This window comes from Silurus meridionalis, chromosome 19 (assembly GCF_014805685.1).
Source record: "Silurus meridionalis isolate SWU-2019-XX chromosome 19, ASM1480568v1, whole genome shotgun sequence".
In the NCBI taxonomy this organism is placed as follows: domain Eukaryota; kingdom Metazoa; phylum Chordata; class Actinopteri; order Siluriformes; family Siluridae; genus Silurus; species Silurus meridionalis.
In genome coordinates this window covers 4,037,235-4,052,279 of record NC_060902.1, presented here as the reverse complement: position 1 = coordinate 4,052,279, position 15,045 = coordinate 4,037,235, and the positions used below count along the sequence as shown (strand labels likewise).

Below are 15,045 nucleotides of genomic sequence, written 5' to 3'. Positions count from 1 at the left end.
CTTTCAACCTAAAACTTTTTAGATTTTAGATTGTCTGAAACTACATTTTGCTTTGAGGACAGCTTAACTCATGCCATTCTTTAATCAAATTCATGAGGTAGTCACCTGGAATGATTTTCACTTCATTTGTGGCATGTCTTGCCATCTTAATGTACTTTAAAACCATTAGTTGTCTTGTATTGAGTACAGAGTCGATCGCCCTGTTAGTGCTATTAAAACCACTGTGCAATCCATATTATGGCAAGAAACTCTTAGTAAAGTAAAAAGAAAAGACCATTAAGTTCTTCTTTGACTAATAGAAAAGAATAAACCAAATTCTTGGTTGTTTAGCACATTTTCGTTTAATACATAATTCCAAAGTTTAGATGTCTTCAGGATTATGTACAATATATAATATGATTATTATATATAATCAGAATCACCTTACTTTATTGATCCATAGAGAAATTGTTGGGTTGCAGTTGATTACATTAAACTTAAAGTAAATATTAATGTTAAATACAATTAGAAAATAAAAAAATATACATGCATTATATAGAGTGAAATTAAAGTAAATGTGTAGCAGCAATAAAACAGATGACAGAACAGTCAGACTACAATGAGTCATACAAGTTATGAGTCTGACTACAATGATAGTTATGTAAGTTTAAATTTATAAGACCCAAAATTTTTGGAGGTCAAAGGTTTTTTGTTAATTTCCTAAGTTTCCTGGCTTGGCTTGGTAATTCCTCACCTTATACCAACCTTGATACAAAGTGTAAACTCATAAAACAGAGCTGATCTATCTTGCTTTACTTCAGCAGTTAGCCAAGAACCTTTCTCTATGACATACTAAATGCTGGCATCATCTGGACGTAGGTATGAAATTAGAAAAAATGTATTTTAGAGGGCAGAATGGAAAAACAGACCAGGAAAAGTCTAACTTTAATGTATCTCAATGTTTAACCCCCATTCCGTGTATCTGAAGTGTGTTTTACCTTGCTCCAAAAATAGAAGAAATGAATGAAGCATTTCTGCATCACATTCAAACCAGAGGTAATCAAATCCCCTTCATTCTACTATACAATGAGGATTTACTGTGGACTCATCAGAATTATGCAATGTTCACTCACCAAAAAAGAAAAAATAATAAGGGCCCAATGACCTTAATCTCTTCTCTCATTTATTTCGAGAGGACAGCTAAATCGTTTCAGCCCCAGGCGTTTGTCAGTGCACAGCTTTTTTAGACGACTCAGGAAGACTGTTTCACACACCTGGGCAGATGAAGGAAATATTGCTCAGGTCAGTGAGCAGCATGTGTCCCACTTTTTGTTTCTTTTTTTACCACCCATGACAAAAAGGGTGAAACAAAAACAAACAGTACTAATGGTATTGTAACTGGCAATGAGGGGGTGGGGTGGGGATGCTAAATAAAATATATGAACAATAACTGTTACACCAAGCAGTGGATTTATTAAACAGAAGGAAATGGAAATGTATTTCAAATCCAATATATAAGTGAAATAATAAATAATGAAAAAAGGATTTTTGTTCCATTTATGTGTAGATGTATGTCTATATGTGAAAATAAATGTTTAATTACACCAAACATTAGATTAAAAGTTTGCATGATTCATCTCATTAATGAGTATTGAAATGTAATTTGTTTTATTTATAGTAATTTAAGTTAATTTATCTGAAGAGAAAAATCTGTAAATCAGAGAGAGAAAAATCTATTTTGTATTAATCTAATAAAATCTAAAATATATATGTAGCAGAGGTGCAAAATCCTTTTCCTCTCAAGTGTTAAAAAATAAATAAAACTTGATTAGAATTAGCTATCACAGTTTCTCTCATTTATGAGTCAATATTTAAGTAAATAAATAAATAAGTAGAAATCATGACTCATGTATCTGCTTAAGTAATGCAGTTTTATTTAAGTTCTAGTTCTGTGAAACTTACTTAAAATATATGAGTAAAAATAGAGTAAAACAATCTGTTTATTGTACAATATAGTTCAATTCATAATACACCTACAGTACAGACCAAAAGTTTGGACACACCTTCTCATTCAAAGAGTTTTCTTTATTTTCATGACTATGAAAATTGTAGATTTACACTGAAGGCATCAAAACTATGAATTAACACATGTGGAATTATATATGGAATTATATACATAACAAAAAAGTGTGAAACAACTGAAAAATGTCATATTGTAGGTTCTTCAAAGTAGCCACCTTTTGCTTTGATTACTGCTTTGCACACTCTTGGCATTCTCTTGATGAGCTTCAAGAGGTAGTCACCTGAAATGGTCTTCCAACAGTCTTGAAGGAGTTCCCCGAGAGATGCTTGGCACTTGTTGGCCCTTTTGCCTTCACTCTGCGGTCCAGCTCACCCCTAAACCATCTCGATTGGGTTCAGGTCCGGTGACTGTGGAGGCCAGGTCATCTGGCGCAGCACCCCATCACTCTCCTTCTTGGTTCAATAGCCCTTGATGCCTTCAGTGTGACTCTACAATTTTCATAGTCATGAAAATAAAGAAAACTCTTTGAATGAGAAGGTGTGTCAGAACTTTTGGTCTGTACTGTATATATCGGCCTCTTTTGAGAAACATGTAGTTGGTCCTTATTTTTCAAAAGTATTTTCCTAACAACAAATCTTTTTTTACATTTATTTTTCTTTCTTTTTATAAATGGCATGGCAGGCCAAATAATAAAAATTTACCATGAATAAAATTAAATAAAAAAATGTTTGTAATACAATTTAGAAAATATATCACATTTAAAATAGAATTAAATAAAACAAAATAAAATGTGTGCATCATTTGTGCTAAAATGATGGCAATTCATTCCTGATATATTATAATGCACGTTAGATGTTTGAAATAAAGCGGTCAGAGTTGCAAACTGTGAAATATAGCAGGTTTCACACTACATAATAAACAGCGCTGAAGAGTGTGAGGCCTAATCTGTCATCCTTTGCACAATTTTGTGTCTGATGGATCATTCCGGCAAATTAGGCCTTCTTGTGTAAAAATTAATAGCAGTGCAAATTAATTGGCTGCACTTAACATGATAAATGTCAAAGGGGTAAGAGAGAGGAGAAGCCCAGGCAGATCTTGAAGCTTGTATCGATTGGTATCATTTCAGTAATTACTTGTATGTATGGTAAATCTGTTAAACTAAACAAACCCAGGCTTTCATAAAGCCTACAATAAAATTAGCAGTCACACTGTTTTAAGTAATGCGCAAAGACGTGAGGCACCAGCAGACATCAGCGCTACATTCTGAAGTATAAAAATAGCGATTGACAAAACAATGGCTTGGATTAAACATCAATTATCTTTATGACTGCTTTGGATTTGTTAGAATTACACCAGACTCTGAGTAAACTAAAGTTAAGTGTGTCTGGAGAAAAAAATAAGCCCAGCATTAGCGTATTTATTTGGGACATCAAAATAATATTAATAAGTTTTAAAAATCCTCTAGTTTCACACTTAACAATTAAATAAACTGATACTTTGGATAATGGGAAAGATCTTGCTGGGAAAATTATATTAATAAACACTTAGTGATGTCATGTAATGTATATAATCTGTAATTAGTAAATTATTATAATAGGAAAAATATCATAATTTAAGCAAAATGTATTCATATCCTTGTGAAATTATGGCTAGGAGGATACCTATGGCACTGTATGGCAAAAAAGCCGCTCTGCTCTTAAAGGAGCCACAACATATTTCACCCGTTACACTGTGTAACAGACACTGTCTTACGTTAAAGCCTGTGTAAAGTTCATTAGTTTCAATGTAAAACGTTTCACGGCTTATAGACAGGTGCGGCTTATTTATGTTTAAAATAAAACTCTTTGTCAAATTCAGTGGGTGCGGCTTATATATGGGTGCGCTTTATAGTCCGGAAATTACGGTAGATTTTTTGTAATTCTATGTAACAAAATCCAACAATTTAGATATAAGATACAAATTAGATACAGTAGATATATTTCATTTAACTTCTCAATTTATTTTTTCTTAACTCTTACATACATTTAGTAGCCTGTAGTGTGACAGCACCAAAATGACCCTAATTGGCTGAAATTTGATGCTTTACTATAAATAAATAAAAACAGTATTAAAATTCTAAGATTTTACTTTCATAAAAATGTGATCATAAAAATCAGATGCATACTTACATTTCATTGTTATATTATTTATATAGCTTGCAGCAGTGCCAACATTTCTGGGCCTTTGCTACAGCAGCAAGAATGACATCAAGATAAAATTCTGATTTTTATTTATTTTATTTTATTTTGGTGGGCAAGGCAAGTTAATGTTACTCATGCTACTTGATAAATTAGGGATTCCTAGCAGCTCAGAGCTGCAGCTGAGATAAAGGAGAGGTTATCAGAACAGGGCTGACCTGAGAGAGCCAGACTCTTCATCATCAAGAGACCAATATAAAATCTTATCTGGACACTCAACACAGGAATTTGCCAAAGGGTTTTCCTTAAAGGTCAGAGTGTTTGGCCACCTCTCATGCACCCGATGGGTGTATGACAAAACCAGAATAAATAGGTAAAAGCATTGTAAAAAATTTCTAATAAATGTATTTTTTTTCAATGATCTATCTATCTGTCTGTCTGTCTGTCTGTCTGTCTGTCTGTCTGTCTAACACAGAAACTAATACTGTTAGCACATGTATAGATAGCTAGTTAGTTGATCCAATAAATCCCAGAAAGAGCTACACAACTGTTTGCTAGCTGAAATGAACTCTGCGTAGCGAGCAACCTTGAATTAGGACTGACGTTTAATCACCATGTTGTTGCTTCAGTTCAAGTCCAATAAACCTTTCCGCTTGCTAATATAGTTTACACGCAGCAGGAATGCCCTTCCAGATTGGGGATTCATATGTCACTTGCATTATGGTAAAGATCCCTATGCTTATTTCTATGAACAAAACAGTCTACCATTTTGAATGTGTGATTCATAGGCATGTAAGCAAACCTGAGAAATGGCCAGCAGGCCAATCCTTAAAAAGCAACAGCATCACACTTGTCATTACAACTTTTTTAGACAGCGTGACAAAGCAAGAAGCTGATATTTTTAGAGATTGGATACCAAAGCTGTTGTCAGCTCGGTCTCAGTGGCCTGACAGTGAATGATAGTTAGCATATACTGTACTTACCGGGGCTTTAGCCAGTGGGCTTGTTTTGGCCTGGCGGAAATATGTGAAGCGCATCATAAATCGATAGTCACTGACACTATATAAGAGAATCATGAGAACACGGGGTTTTGTTCATCTTAGGTCTGTCTGACCTGCGCGCAAGGTGGAGGGAATGTATTGATGCTTTTTGTATGAAATTGGATAGAAAAGCAAGTCTGTTTGCACAGAACATGGCCTGAGATTTAAGCAGCTGGTGCTCAGCTGAAATGTCACTGGGATTTTAAACAAGCTTTGCTGGATGATTTACAGGAAGCTCATAAATCTGGTTTAATCCAGCGCTCCAAAAATACAATCAAAACCAAGATACAAAAGAAATAGGGCCCTGAACCAATGGCACTGTCATGACTAAAAATTCATGTGCATAACCAATAAACAGTATAGCAAGCAGTAAAGTGTTTTCAATAAATGGGTGATGACATGAATGGATAATTGCAGTGAAATAAAAAAAATATATAATTTAAAATCAAATCAAGATGCAGTTATAAAAATCTATTTATTGGCAATAATTTGCCTCCTCCAATATTTTATAGGTCACTTAAAAATCCAAATAGAAGTTAAATTTGATTAAATTAGTTAAAATAGCCACTAAAATGGTAAAACTTCTTCTCAACAACTGGTTACATCTCTCACTCTGTCTATTTATCTATCTCCTTCTCTCTGTGAAGCTACACATGCTACTCCTAGAAGTGATCCTGACCCTGTCTGCAATCCCGAAATGATTGATCCATTCTGATGCCCTACTTCTGGTTAGAGTTTTCATCACTTGGAAACCATTCACTGCTGCTAAACATGGCAGTCTAATGATACATGAAATTACTGTGGAAACCCACTTACATTCTACAAAGATTGTTTGGACTAAGTTGCTATGGTTGCTTAAGGAGTGCAAATAACTTTTTGCACTCAAGTCTCTACGAGTGAACATCTGATGACCAATGGACTTCATGGCTAAACTTAATGAATTTCCATGTTACACAGTTATAGAAGGGAATACAGTGGTCCCCGGAAAATCCACGAATTTTGGATGCACCCCCGCAGCCGCTATTGTACCTTTGTGAATTCATCTAGACATTATGTCACTTTAATACGATAATGTGTTTTAAAAATTTTTATGAAATTTGTTTAAAACAGTTTAAAATGTTATTCCCGACGTTCCTGGACATTCGGTTCCGCTGCGGATTCCCGCGGATTTTAAGAGAATCCGCAACATGCTGTTGGTTAGGTTCTAAAAGAGAACCCACAAATTTTCCGAGCCGCGAGTTCCGAAATGCGCAGTATCAGGGGTTGACTGTAGATCGGTCTGGTTCTTTTCAAGGTTTCTTCATCATCGCATGTCACTGAGATTTTACAATTTTGATGGGTTTTGATTGGGATACCATCTATCCAAAAGCAGTAACTACCCTTCTGTCTACCAAACAACATAATAAAGATAATTATTTGGGGATACATAACTACTGTATATAACTATATACAGCATTTGGTTAATTAGCTGATTTAGTCTTGTGTATTAGAATACAATCCAATGCGATTTGGTTTTATTGTGAAGTCTGGTATTGTACAATTAACCAAATTTATTTGTTTAGCATTTATTACAACTGTATGCATAGATGGACAAATCGCAAAAAAAGCTGATTACATATCCATTTTTTTCTTTCACAAGAGTCTAGTGGATTTACTGAGCTTGATACTGCTTGCTCTAATGTTCTTGGTAGAGCAATAAAAATCTGATTTCTTCTACATTCCATGATAAATCTGGCAACCAGTAACAAATCTCAACCCAAATCGAATATCTTCTCTGTACATCCGCAAACAGTTCTGGCAATTCCCACATTCTATTTTTTTTAGCATGCTTAAAACTATGCCCTGTTGTTATTGGTCACACCCCTCTTACCTATTTTAAAATCCTACACTTTTCCTCCCACACACACTCAAAGTATAGCCAGTTATCTTCATTAACATATAAAAGGCATTTACACCTCACAGCCAGCAGAATTTCAGCTATGTATGTTCATGAACATTGATGGATTATTGCATATTTCCATAAAGAAATCCATTTTTTGGGAAATGTACTATACCATGTTAAATTATTTTTGACACACATACGGCAAACGTGAAGTTCAGCGAGAGTTTACTATGCCCATATTTTTCCGGTTGACTGCACTCTTTTCATGCAGATTTAATGCAATGGTTCTAGAATTTATATCACCTTCAATCATCAAAGAAGCAAAAATATCTTCTCCCTATTAGTTTGTACTAAATATGCATTGTATGTATTTTATTGTGTAATATGTTCCATTTGTTACCTACATATTTCTCTTGATGGGTACAGTCTACTATTTTTCCAATCTGATATGAAGGCATGAGAATAAGACCTGAAAAAAACATTTTCTAGGCATATGCGTTAGCTTTAATGGATGCCAAATCAGTCCAGAAGTAGTAATAAGAAAAGGTGACAAACCTGAGTAAAATACAGTACAGCGCAGCAGGATAAAGCTGTTTGCTAAGGAAAATAAGGGACTAATTTGACTTAATAATACCTTTACCTGTAAGAAGAAGACCCATTTTCCACAGTATGCATTGAGTTCAATCACAACAACTCTACTTCTTTTTTCCCTTTAGTTAATTGGATTTATGGACAAGTACAAGAAGGGACCTGGCAGCACATTCGACATTTCACTTGTCCTTTGGTCTAGCTAATGAATTTCTCATTTGTCTACCTCTGTAATTGCCAAGAACAATATTCAATCACAGTGAGTCAACAAATGCACCAACAATATCAAAACGGCCAAACTAGCCAAACTGAGCGTAGATGAGTACTCATCCTCTGGTTTAACGCATACAACCTCCAGTCCCCAATCTCAGAATCCATTCATCATGTCTGAACAAAGTTCTGGAGGTGAAACCCGAAATGTGGGTTATGTTCTCAAAATGGAGGCGGATGATTTTTGCTCCAGCTCAAAAACCACTAAAACAGCCACACACCATGCAAGAAGCTAGCCAAGAAAAGGCATCAAGCTAAAAATATCAACCCAGATGCTCATAAACAACCTATTTCTTGACAGTTAAATGAAAGGGTGGGCTATAGCTTATGTAAATGACAGAAAGAGGAGTGCATTTCTAGTTAATCATCTTGATTAATCGGAGTCTAAGGAAACAGAACTACAACAATACTCACAATCAACATCAGTCAGATGGAGATATGATTGCTAGTTAGGCCTGGAGATTGACTTCGCAACATTGACTTTTGTCTCTTTCTTGCTTGTTCAAAGGTATTTTATTGACTGAGCCAACATCCACATTCATTCTGATATCTGCCATGCTTCATAAAGCACCGATCCAGCACCAGGTTATTGTGAAATCAATATTTCACCACATCTCGTAAAGAATATGTGTTGTCAATATCCTCATTATTGTTACCTAACCCATTAATGTAAAGCCCTAAAAACCGAAATGTCCATTGTGTATCAGCAGCATTAAATGAAGCTACATGCAATAACAGATGCTTTCTGTTGCATTAATCGGTAATGTTAAAGAAAACCACTGGACCAGGAAATAGTGAAGCTCTTTTGGAATGAGGAAATTTAAGCTTATCACCAAAATGGCAGAAATGTACAAGCCACCAAAGGATGACCTTTTTACTTGTGAAATAAATCTTCAGCTGCAAAGAATTAACCCTTTCCCCTTCGTACTCTTTCTGCTTTTAGAGAACATAAAATTGCAATTGTGAATATGTGTTAATCATTACTTAGCTTTAATTCATTTCTGTAATTCTTTAACAAATAAATAAAGCAATTAGTTAAAAACAAAATTGAATATACTTACAAATAAATAGAAATTATTAAATATTATTTTTAATAATAATAATAATAATAATAATAATAATAATAATTTTTTTATTCCATTTTAGGAATGCTGACTAGCAAATATGAGGTAAAATGGAATAACATAATCCTGTTGATCAAAATGAATTAATTTAGTATTTTTAAATGCTTAATACTGACATTATCGTTCACAATTAAATAAATTATTAACAATTGGATGTTATTAATAACATTATTATAACAGTAGCACGTAATAAAATGTCATTTAAGGTACAAATAAATAACATTTTAAGTCATTGTGATTTAAAAAATACCAAAAGAACAATATAATAAATCGAACTTGCCAGTAACTAACAAAAATTAAATATTAAGTCAGAAAAAAAACATTGCACTTGCATACAGCTGGCAGTTCTGGGATTCCACAGCAGGTGAATAATGTGAAATAAGATGAAAAGCTGTCAAGTGGGTCTTTACTATGATTCATGCCCATTTCAATTTGGGCATAAAACAGCACAGTTTGATATTTTGTTAGAAAAGACACACTCTAACGTCATATTTAGCACTTATTCTCGGTCACCTGGTGCACTTTATTCTGTCAATATATTTCACAGATATATTTCACAGATTATTTCAACTTTATTTTAAAAGCCAAAAAAAAAAGCATTTGGCTGGATATTATCCCCTGATCTTTATTCATCCTGTACAACATAGTGGCCTATTATACTAGCAGAAACAGCGTCTGCTTTAAAACTGGGAATTTCTGTTTTAATAGAAATTAAACTCAGATCATTAAATTCTCAGAAAATCCTGTCATTTCAGATGAAGTTTGTTAGTTGCATAAGCAAGCCAAGTTTAAGAGTTTGTTAAGATACAATTCCAGTCTACTCTTATAACTCGATTAGCATACTGGTACAGTATAATGGGTAGATCACCTCGTAGCTTCAATGTCTACGATTCCATCCCAAGCTTGGATTACTTTTGGTATGGATTTCATGTTGGTTGATGTGGATTTCCTCCAAAACAACATGCCAGTAATTGTATCGGTTAATGGAAATGAGTGAATGAGTGTGTGTACAGTGGACTAGCATCCCATCACAGGGCTAGTGTTCCCAGGATATATTACGCCGCTGACAAGGATAAAGAAATGACTTCATCTTTGATTCGTTCATAGGCCTTTTTTTAGAATGTTATACATTCGGTTGAGCAAATCCTGAGTTTCATTTACAAATGAGATAACTCGAGCGCTACAGCTTCACTGGGTTAAACAGTAAATCTCCTGCATCATTCATGAACTCTGGTCTGCAGCACATGTTCTCCAAAAACAGACATATCTCCAGCTAATACTTGAACAAAATGTCCCAAATGCTCACGTTTAGCCAGTCAGAGTTTAACCTGTAAAATATCCAAACACCAAGCTTTGTTCGGTCCAAGTCCAAAATCTGCCAAAGTGCATTTAGGCCACCAGAATGCATCAAATATTCATTAGAAAACTACAAACATTTTTAAGAACATCAGCCAGGAGTTCTAGAACCGACAAAAAGTGCATTGGACATAGAAAAAAACCCGAAATCCATATCTTGAATCAAACATTAATATTAGTATTTATTTCGGTAAGCTCAAGCACACTATGTGATACAATGGCATCCTACCAGGAGCGGAGAAATCCTCATGCAATCTTGTGCAAATCTTTTAAACAGGAAAGTAAGAAGTGTCTCCTCAGTATGTTCCTCCAACCAGAATAACAACAAATTCTGGCAGTGCACATGAAATAAAGACAATCCAAAAAGAGCTTGAAAAATTCTAAAAGTGATGAACAAGGTGTGGGCCTTTTTATCCTCCAATGAGAAAGGAGCATGTGAACATCGCAGCATCTGACTGCACCAGTGGGACATCATTAGCTTTATTTATTTCCAATGTAGGGCACGGATAAAGCCGGATAATCCACTCGCATCATTACGGGAAACGACATTGGGGAGTTGCCATTTTATTTGTGCCATGTGACTGAGCAAAGACTGGAGAACAAGCAACAGGCTACAATTATTGCTGATGCTAAATGTCAGCATACATATTAGCATACAGCGGCTCACACATTAACTCTAGCTGCCTCTACTGCATGCCATGCTAACGGGTTTGGAGTTGAAAGTAAGCTAATATCTGAAATGGTGTTCCATGAAATCGATGTTTTCTGTACATTACCGCATTGCGGAGCATTGTAAGATATTATAAGTCTCTACAAAATGATTTTCCTTGAAAAAAATGCACTATACCCTAGAAGACCTCAGATTTTTTTTATTTTATATAAGGAAACTGGTACTAGATAATCAACAGAAATATGCTATACCAGTTTTTTACACACAAATTTGAGGCAGTATTCATTCTGATATAGTAAACTACAATCTATTAACTTTGTATGTTTCTGTTTCACCAACAATTTCCCATTTAAGTCTATAGATTTTATAACTTCAGATACTGAAGTTACTTCTAGGCTGTATAAAAAAAAATCTCCAGTGCTAGCTCCTACATAGAACCTCTAAGAGATCATGTAGAGAAGTGGTTCTTATGCCAGGGTCCAAGAACTCCATGAAACAGAGATTTCTTTTTCAGAAGGAAAAAAAAAACCCAGCATACAATTTTTATTATTATACTTTTTTTTACCAACCAAGGCTACATAATACATCTTTGAAAGTTTTGGCCTTGCATTCAAACTTAACAAGCTTTTCTCTTCCAACAAAAACTCATATTCATAGTCATAATACGTAGTCATGTCACGTATTCGACTCAAAACAAACAAGATAGTGGGTGATGTTTTAGTGTCGTGGCTGATTTCCAGTTTAATATCATGAATTCAAAAAGTGAATGAACACCTGAACAAAATGATGAACCTCCTTACATTTGTGCGCATGCGCAGTGTAGTGATGTTTTCAGACATTTCTGCAAAGACGTGCAATTTTTCAGAAGTCGTTTGGGCGCCGGACGTTTTGAACCAAAGCGAACTGCACATCGGATCAATCTGGATTAATGTGAATGATCTCAAAGTGTAGTCAGTAGTGGCTTGAATAAAGTACACTTAATCCAAACCTTAATAGCAAATCAACATGTAGGCTTATATATAAATGTAATTTTTGACATAATGTGGAAAATTTGAAAAGAAGGAATATAACATTTCAAACAAATAGTCTGAATATTATTGTTGTTTAAATATGTGTGATATTTAAATGCTTCATAAGATAAACTTAGAGGGGGTTTGGGAAAATTGGGAATTTTTTGTTTGTTTAGAAAAAAGTTCCTAAAGGGTTCTTCGGTTTATCTACCTTGGGGAACTGAAAGTAGGATCCTGTTAAACAGGAACTTGAATTGCTAATCTGTCAATGTGTACTTGAGGAAATGTATGATTGCATTTATATGTCTATATAAATTAGCCACAGCAAAAAAATAATAAATAAATATATAAATTAAAAAAAGTATACCAAACTGTAAGTTGTACCTAGAAGTACCTAAAGGGGTCTTTGGTTTATCCAACTTGGGGAACTAAAAGTAGGATTCTTTTAGACAGGAACTGGAACTTTTAATCGGTTTGATTGCTTTAAGAATAAAGCTGTACAGTATAGAGAATGGTGTGTCATGGATCAGTTTGAATGTATTCAAATGAAGTGTTTAAAAAAACAATACACAACAAGTACACACACTGGAGTAAAGCTTGATATCTCCTTGCATAGGATGCATGCTGGTACTATTTTTATTATAGTGGGAGGGGGTTAGTTAATGGACCCGCCGCTGTTCTTTCAGCACCACACCGCGCTCAGGGGAAATGTATATATAAAAATAAGCGCCTGTCTACAGGCGCAGCTCGTTTCCATCACGTTAGGAACGCGGGTGAAAATGAAGGCCACGTGTGACGTCTTTAGACGCCGAGTACTTTGGGTGTTGCAGTTACGCAATGCATTTCTAATCGTGTTGCTGAATAGTCAGCAGTGTTTGGAGGTCTGCGTGCATAAACACACCTGTTTCAGGTGATGCGGGTTACCACGTGAGCGTGTGTGCGAGTGGGTGTGGGGATCTGGAGTGTAATAGTGGACCGAATAACATAGGAAAACAGGTGTCTTGAACAATGCGTGCGTGTGTAGGACTACACATTTCGGGATTGCATTTAACGTGGTTGCACACCAAGGCGGCGACGCGCGTTACCTGGAAAAGGCGCAGAATGTTGGCCACCATGATGGACACGGAGCTCGCCGAAGCCCCGATGACACCGACCACTTTCTCGGGCTTGACAAACACGGGCGGCTCGCCGTTCGTGCACCGGACGTCCGACGTGTCCTTCTGGACGAGGGCCTGCACGAACGTGAGCGACTGCTCGAGCGCGTAGGTGTCGCGCGAGCACGTGTCGAGGACGCGCGCGCCCAGCGTAATGTTGGGCAGCAGCTCGTCGTCGGCGTTGATCTGGTCAAGCGCGTATAACATGGCCTCGAGCCGGTGGATGCCGTTCTCCTCTTCACGTCGCCGCACGGCTCGCCGCCGACGCCGCGCGCGTGCACCGGAAACAAGCCCCCAAGGGTCAGGTCGCCCTCGAGTCGGATCGAGTGCGCCGCGTAGGTTTCCTGCGAGAGCGCCAGGTCCGTCAGAGCGCTCAGCATCCACAACATTTTCCAGGGAAAATAACGGCTCGAGACGCGCACGCTCATCATGTTCTCAACTTAGGTTTCAGGAATTGGGAGAAGAAAATAAAACAAAAATAAAGCAATATATAAACGCACTTAGATAACGACTTGCTTGCAAAGGAAGTCCTTTGCACTCCTAGGCATTTCCATTCTTTGAAAAGAAAAAAAAAAGGTCTAGTTTTTCTCCCAAGAATTTCGGTGCGCAAACGGACGGAGGCGTCGCTCACGCCGAATGTGCGCGCGAGCAGCGTCTCAGCATCTCAACATCTCCGCGCGCCGCTTGTTGCTCGTCCACATCACCAGCTCTTTACTCTTTTAAGATAAAAGCAGCTTTCGGTACCTTTGTTTTGTTTTTTTGCTTGAAAGCACGGCGTGTATATTCGGGGAAACCGACGCACCAGCGCGCATCCAATAAACGCTCCAAAGCGCGCGGGGTTGTTCCACACGGAGCTGAAAAAAAATCCTCAACCGCGCTGCTGACGCAGAGACGCGATCTTTACCGAATCACCGATGCACCTGCGTAATCCCAGGAAACGCAATCATTCAGAAAAAATAGAAAAAGAATACTGTTAGAGAAAACTACTACTATGCGTTGCGAATTCAAACGCGGTTAAAAAGCGCAGCGGGACACGGAGCGCGTGCATCCGCGCGGACTACACTTCTTCACTGTGCCAGGTTGCATCAAGTGCCACATCCCGCTGAAAAGAGCGGCGCGGGTTCGTGCTCGAGCTCTCCCGATCCCGCAACAAACAAGAAACACATCAATCTAATAAGAAGAAAAAAAAAAAAAAAAAGGAAAGAAAAAATCACGAGCAGCAGAAGGAGGGAGTAGAGAAGACGGGGAGCGCGAGCGTCTCTCCGCCAGCTCGGATTTGTCGGAATGACGCCTCCTCTCCCTCCACCCTGCATCAAATATGCATCATGCACACAACCGGAGGCGTGATCGATCCGCGCGTGAGCACCAGATCGGTGTCTGTGCGAGTTCACCGTTCGGGCTGCAATTGCGCGCGCGCGCCGTGACGAATTAAAAAAAAAGTCGCTCAATAAGTTGCTCTGCTTTTTTTCCCCCTCCTCATCCTCATCCTCCTCGTCGTCATCCTCATCCTCCTCGTCGTCATCATCATCCTCCTCATCGTCATCATCCTACTAATCCCCCTCCTTCTCATTCTTCTTAAAAATAAAAATAATTCATGCATAATAAAAATGATCAGTTCGTTTGTTCTTCTCCTTCTTTATCTTGGACTTTCTGTTCTTCATTTTAAAGATAAGAAAAATGTATGGAAAACAAAAGCGATCAATTTGTTTCTTCTTTGTTACTTTACTTTTGCTTTATTTTCTTCCTCTTTTCTCCGAAGAAATCACATTTAA

General features: G+C 37.0%; 1 protein-coding gene across 1 annotated transcript in view; it reads right to left on the bottom strand.

The window, feature by feature from the left end:
- The window catches only part of LOC124402489 (metabotropic glutamate receptor 7-like), a 180,918-nt gene extending 166,176 nt beyond the window's left edge, over positions 1 to 14,742 (bottom strand). Inside the window, 2 exon segments of the mRNA XM_046875560.1 lie at positions 13,205 to 13,509; positions 13,512 to 14,742. Coding sequence (XP_046731516.1) covers positions 13,205 to 13,509; positions 13,512 to 13,704 — 498 coding nt within the window. The 5' untranslated portion in view covers positions 13,705 to 14,742.
- Between the last annotated feature and the right edge of the window lie 303 nt (positions 14,743 to 15,045).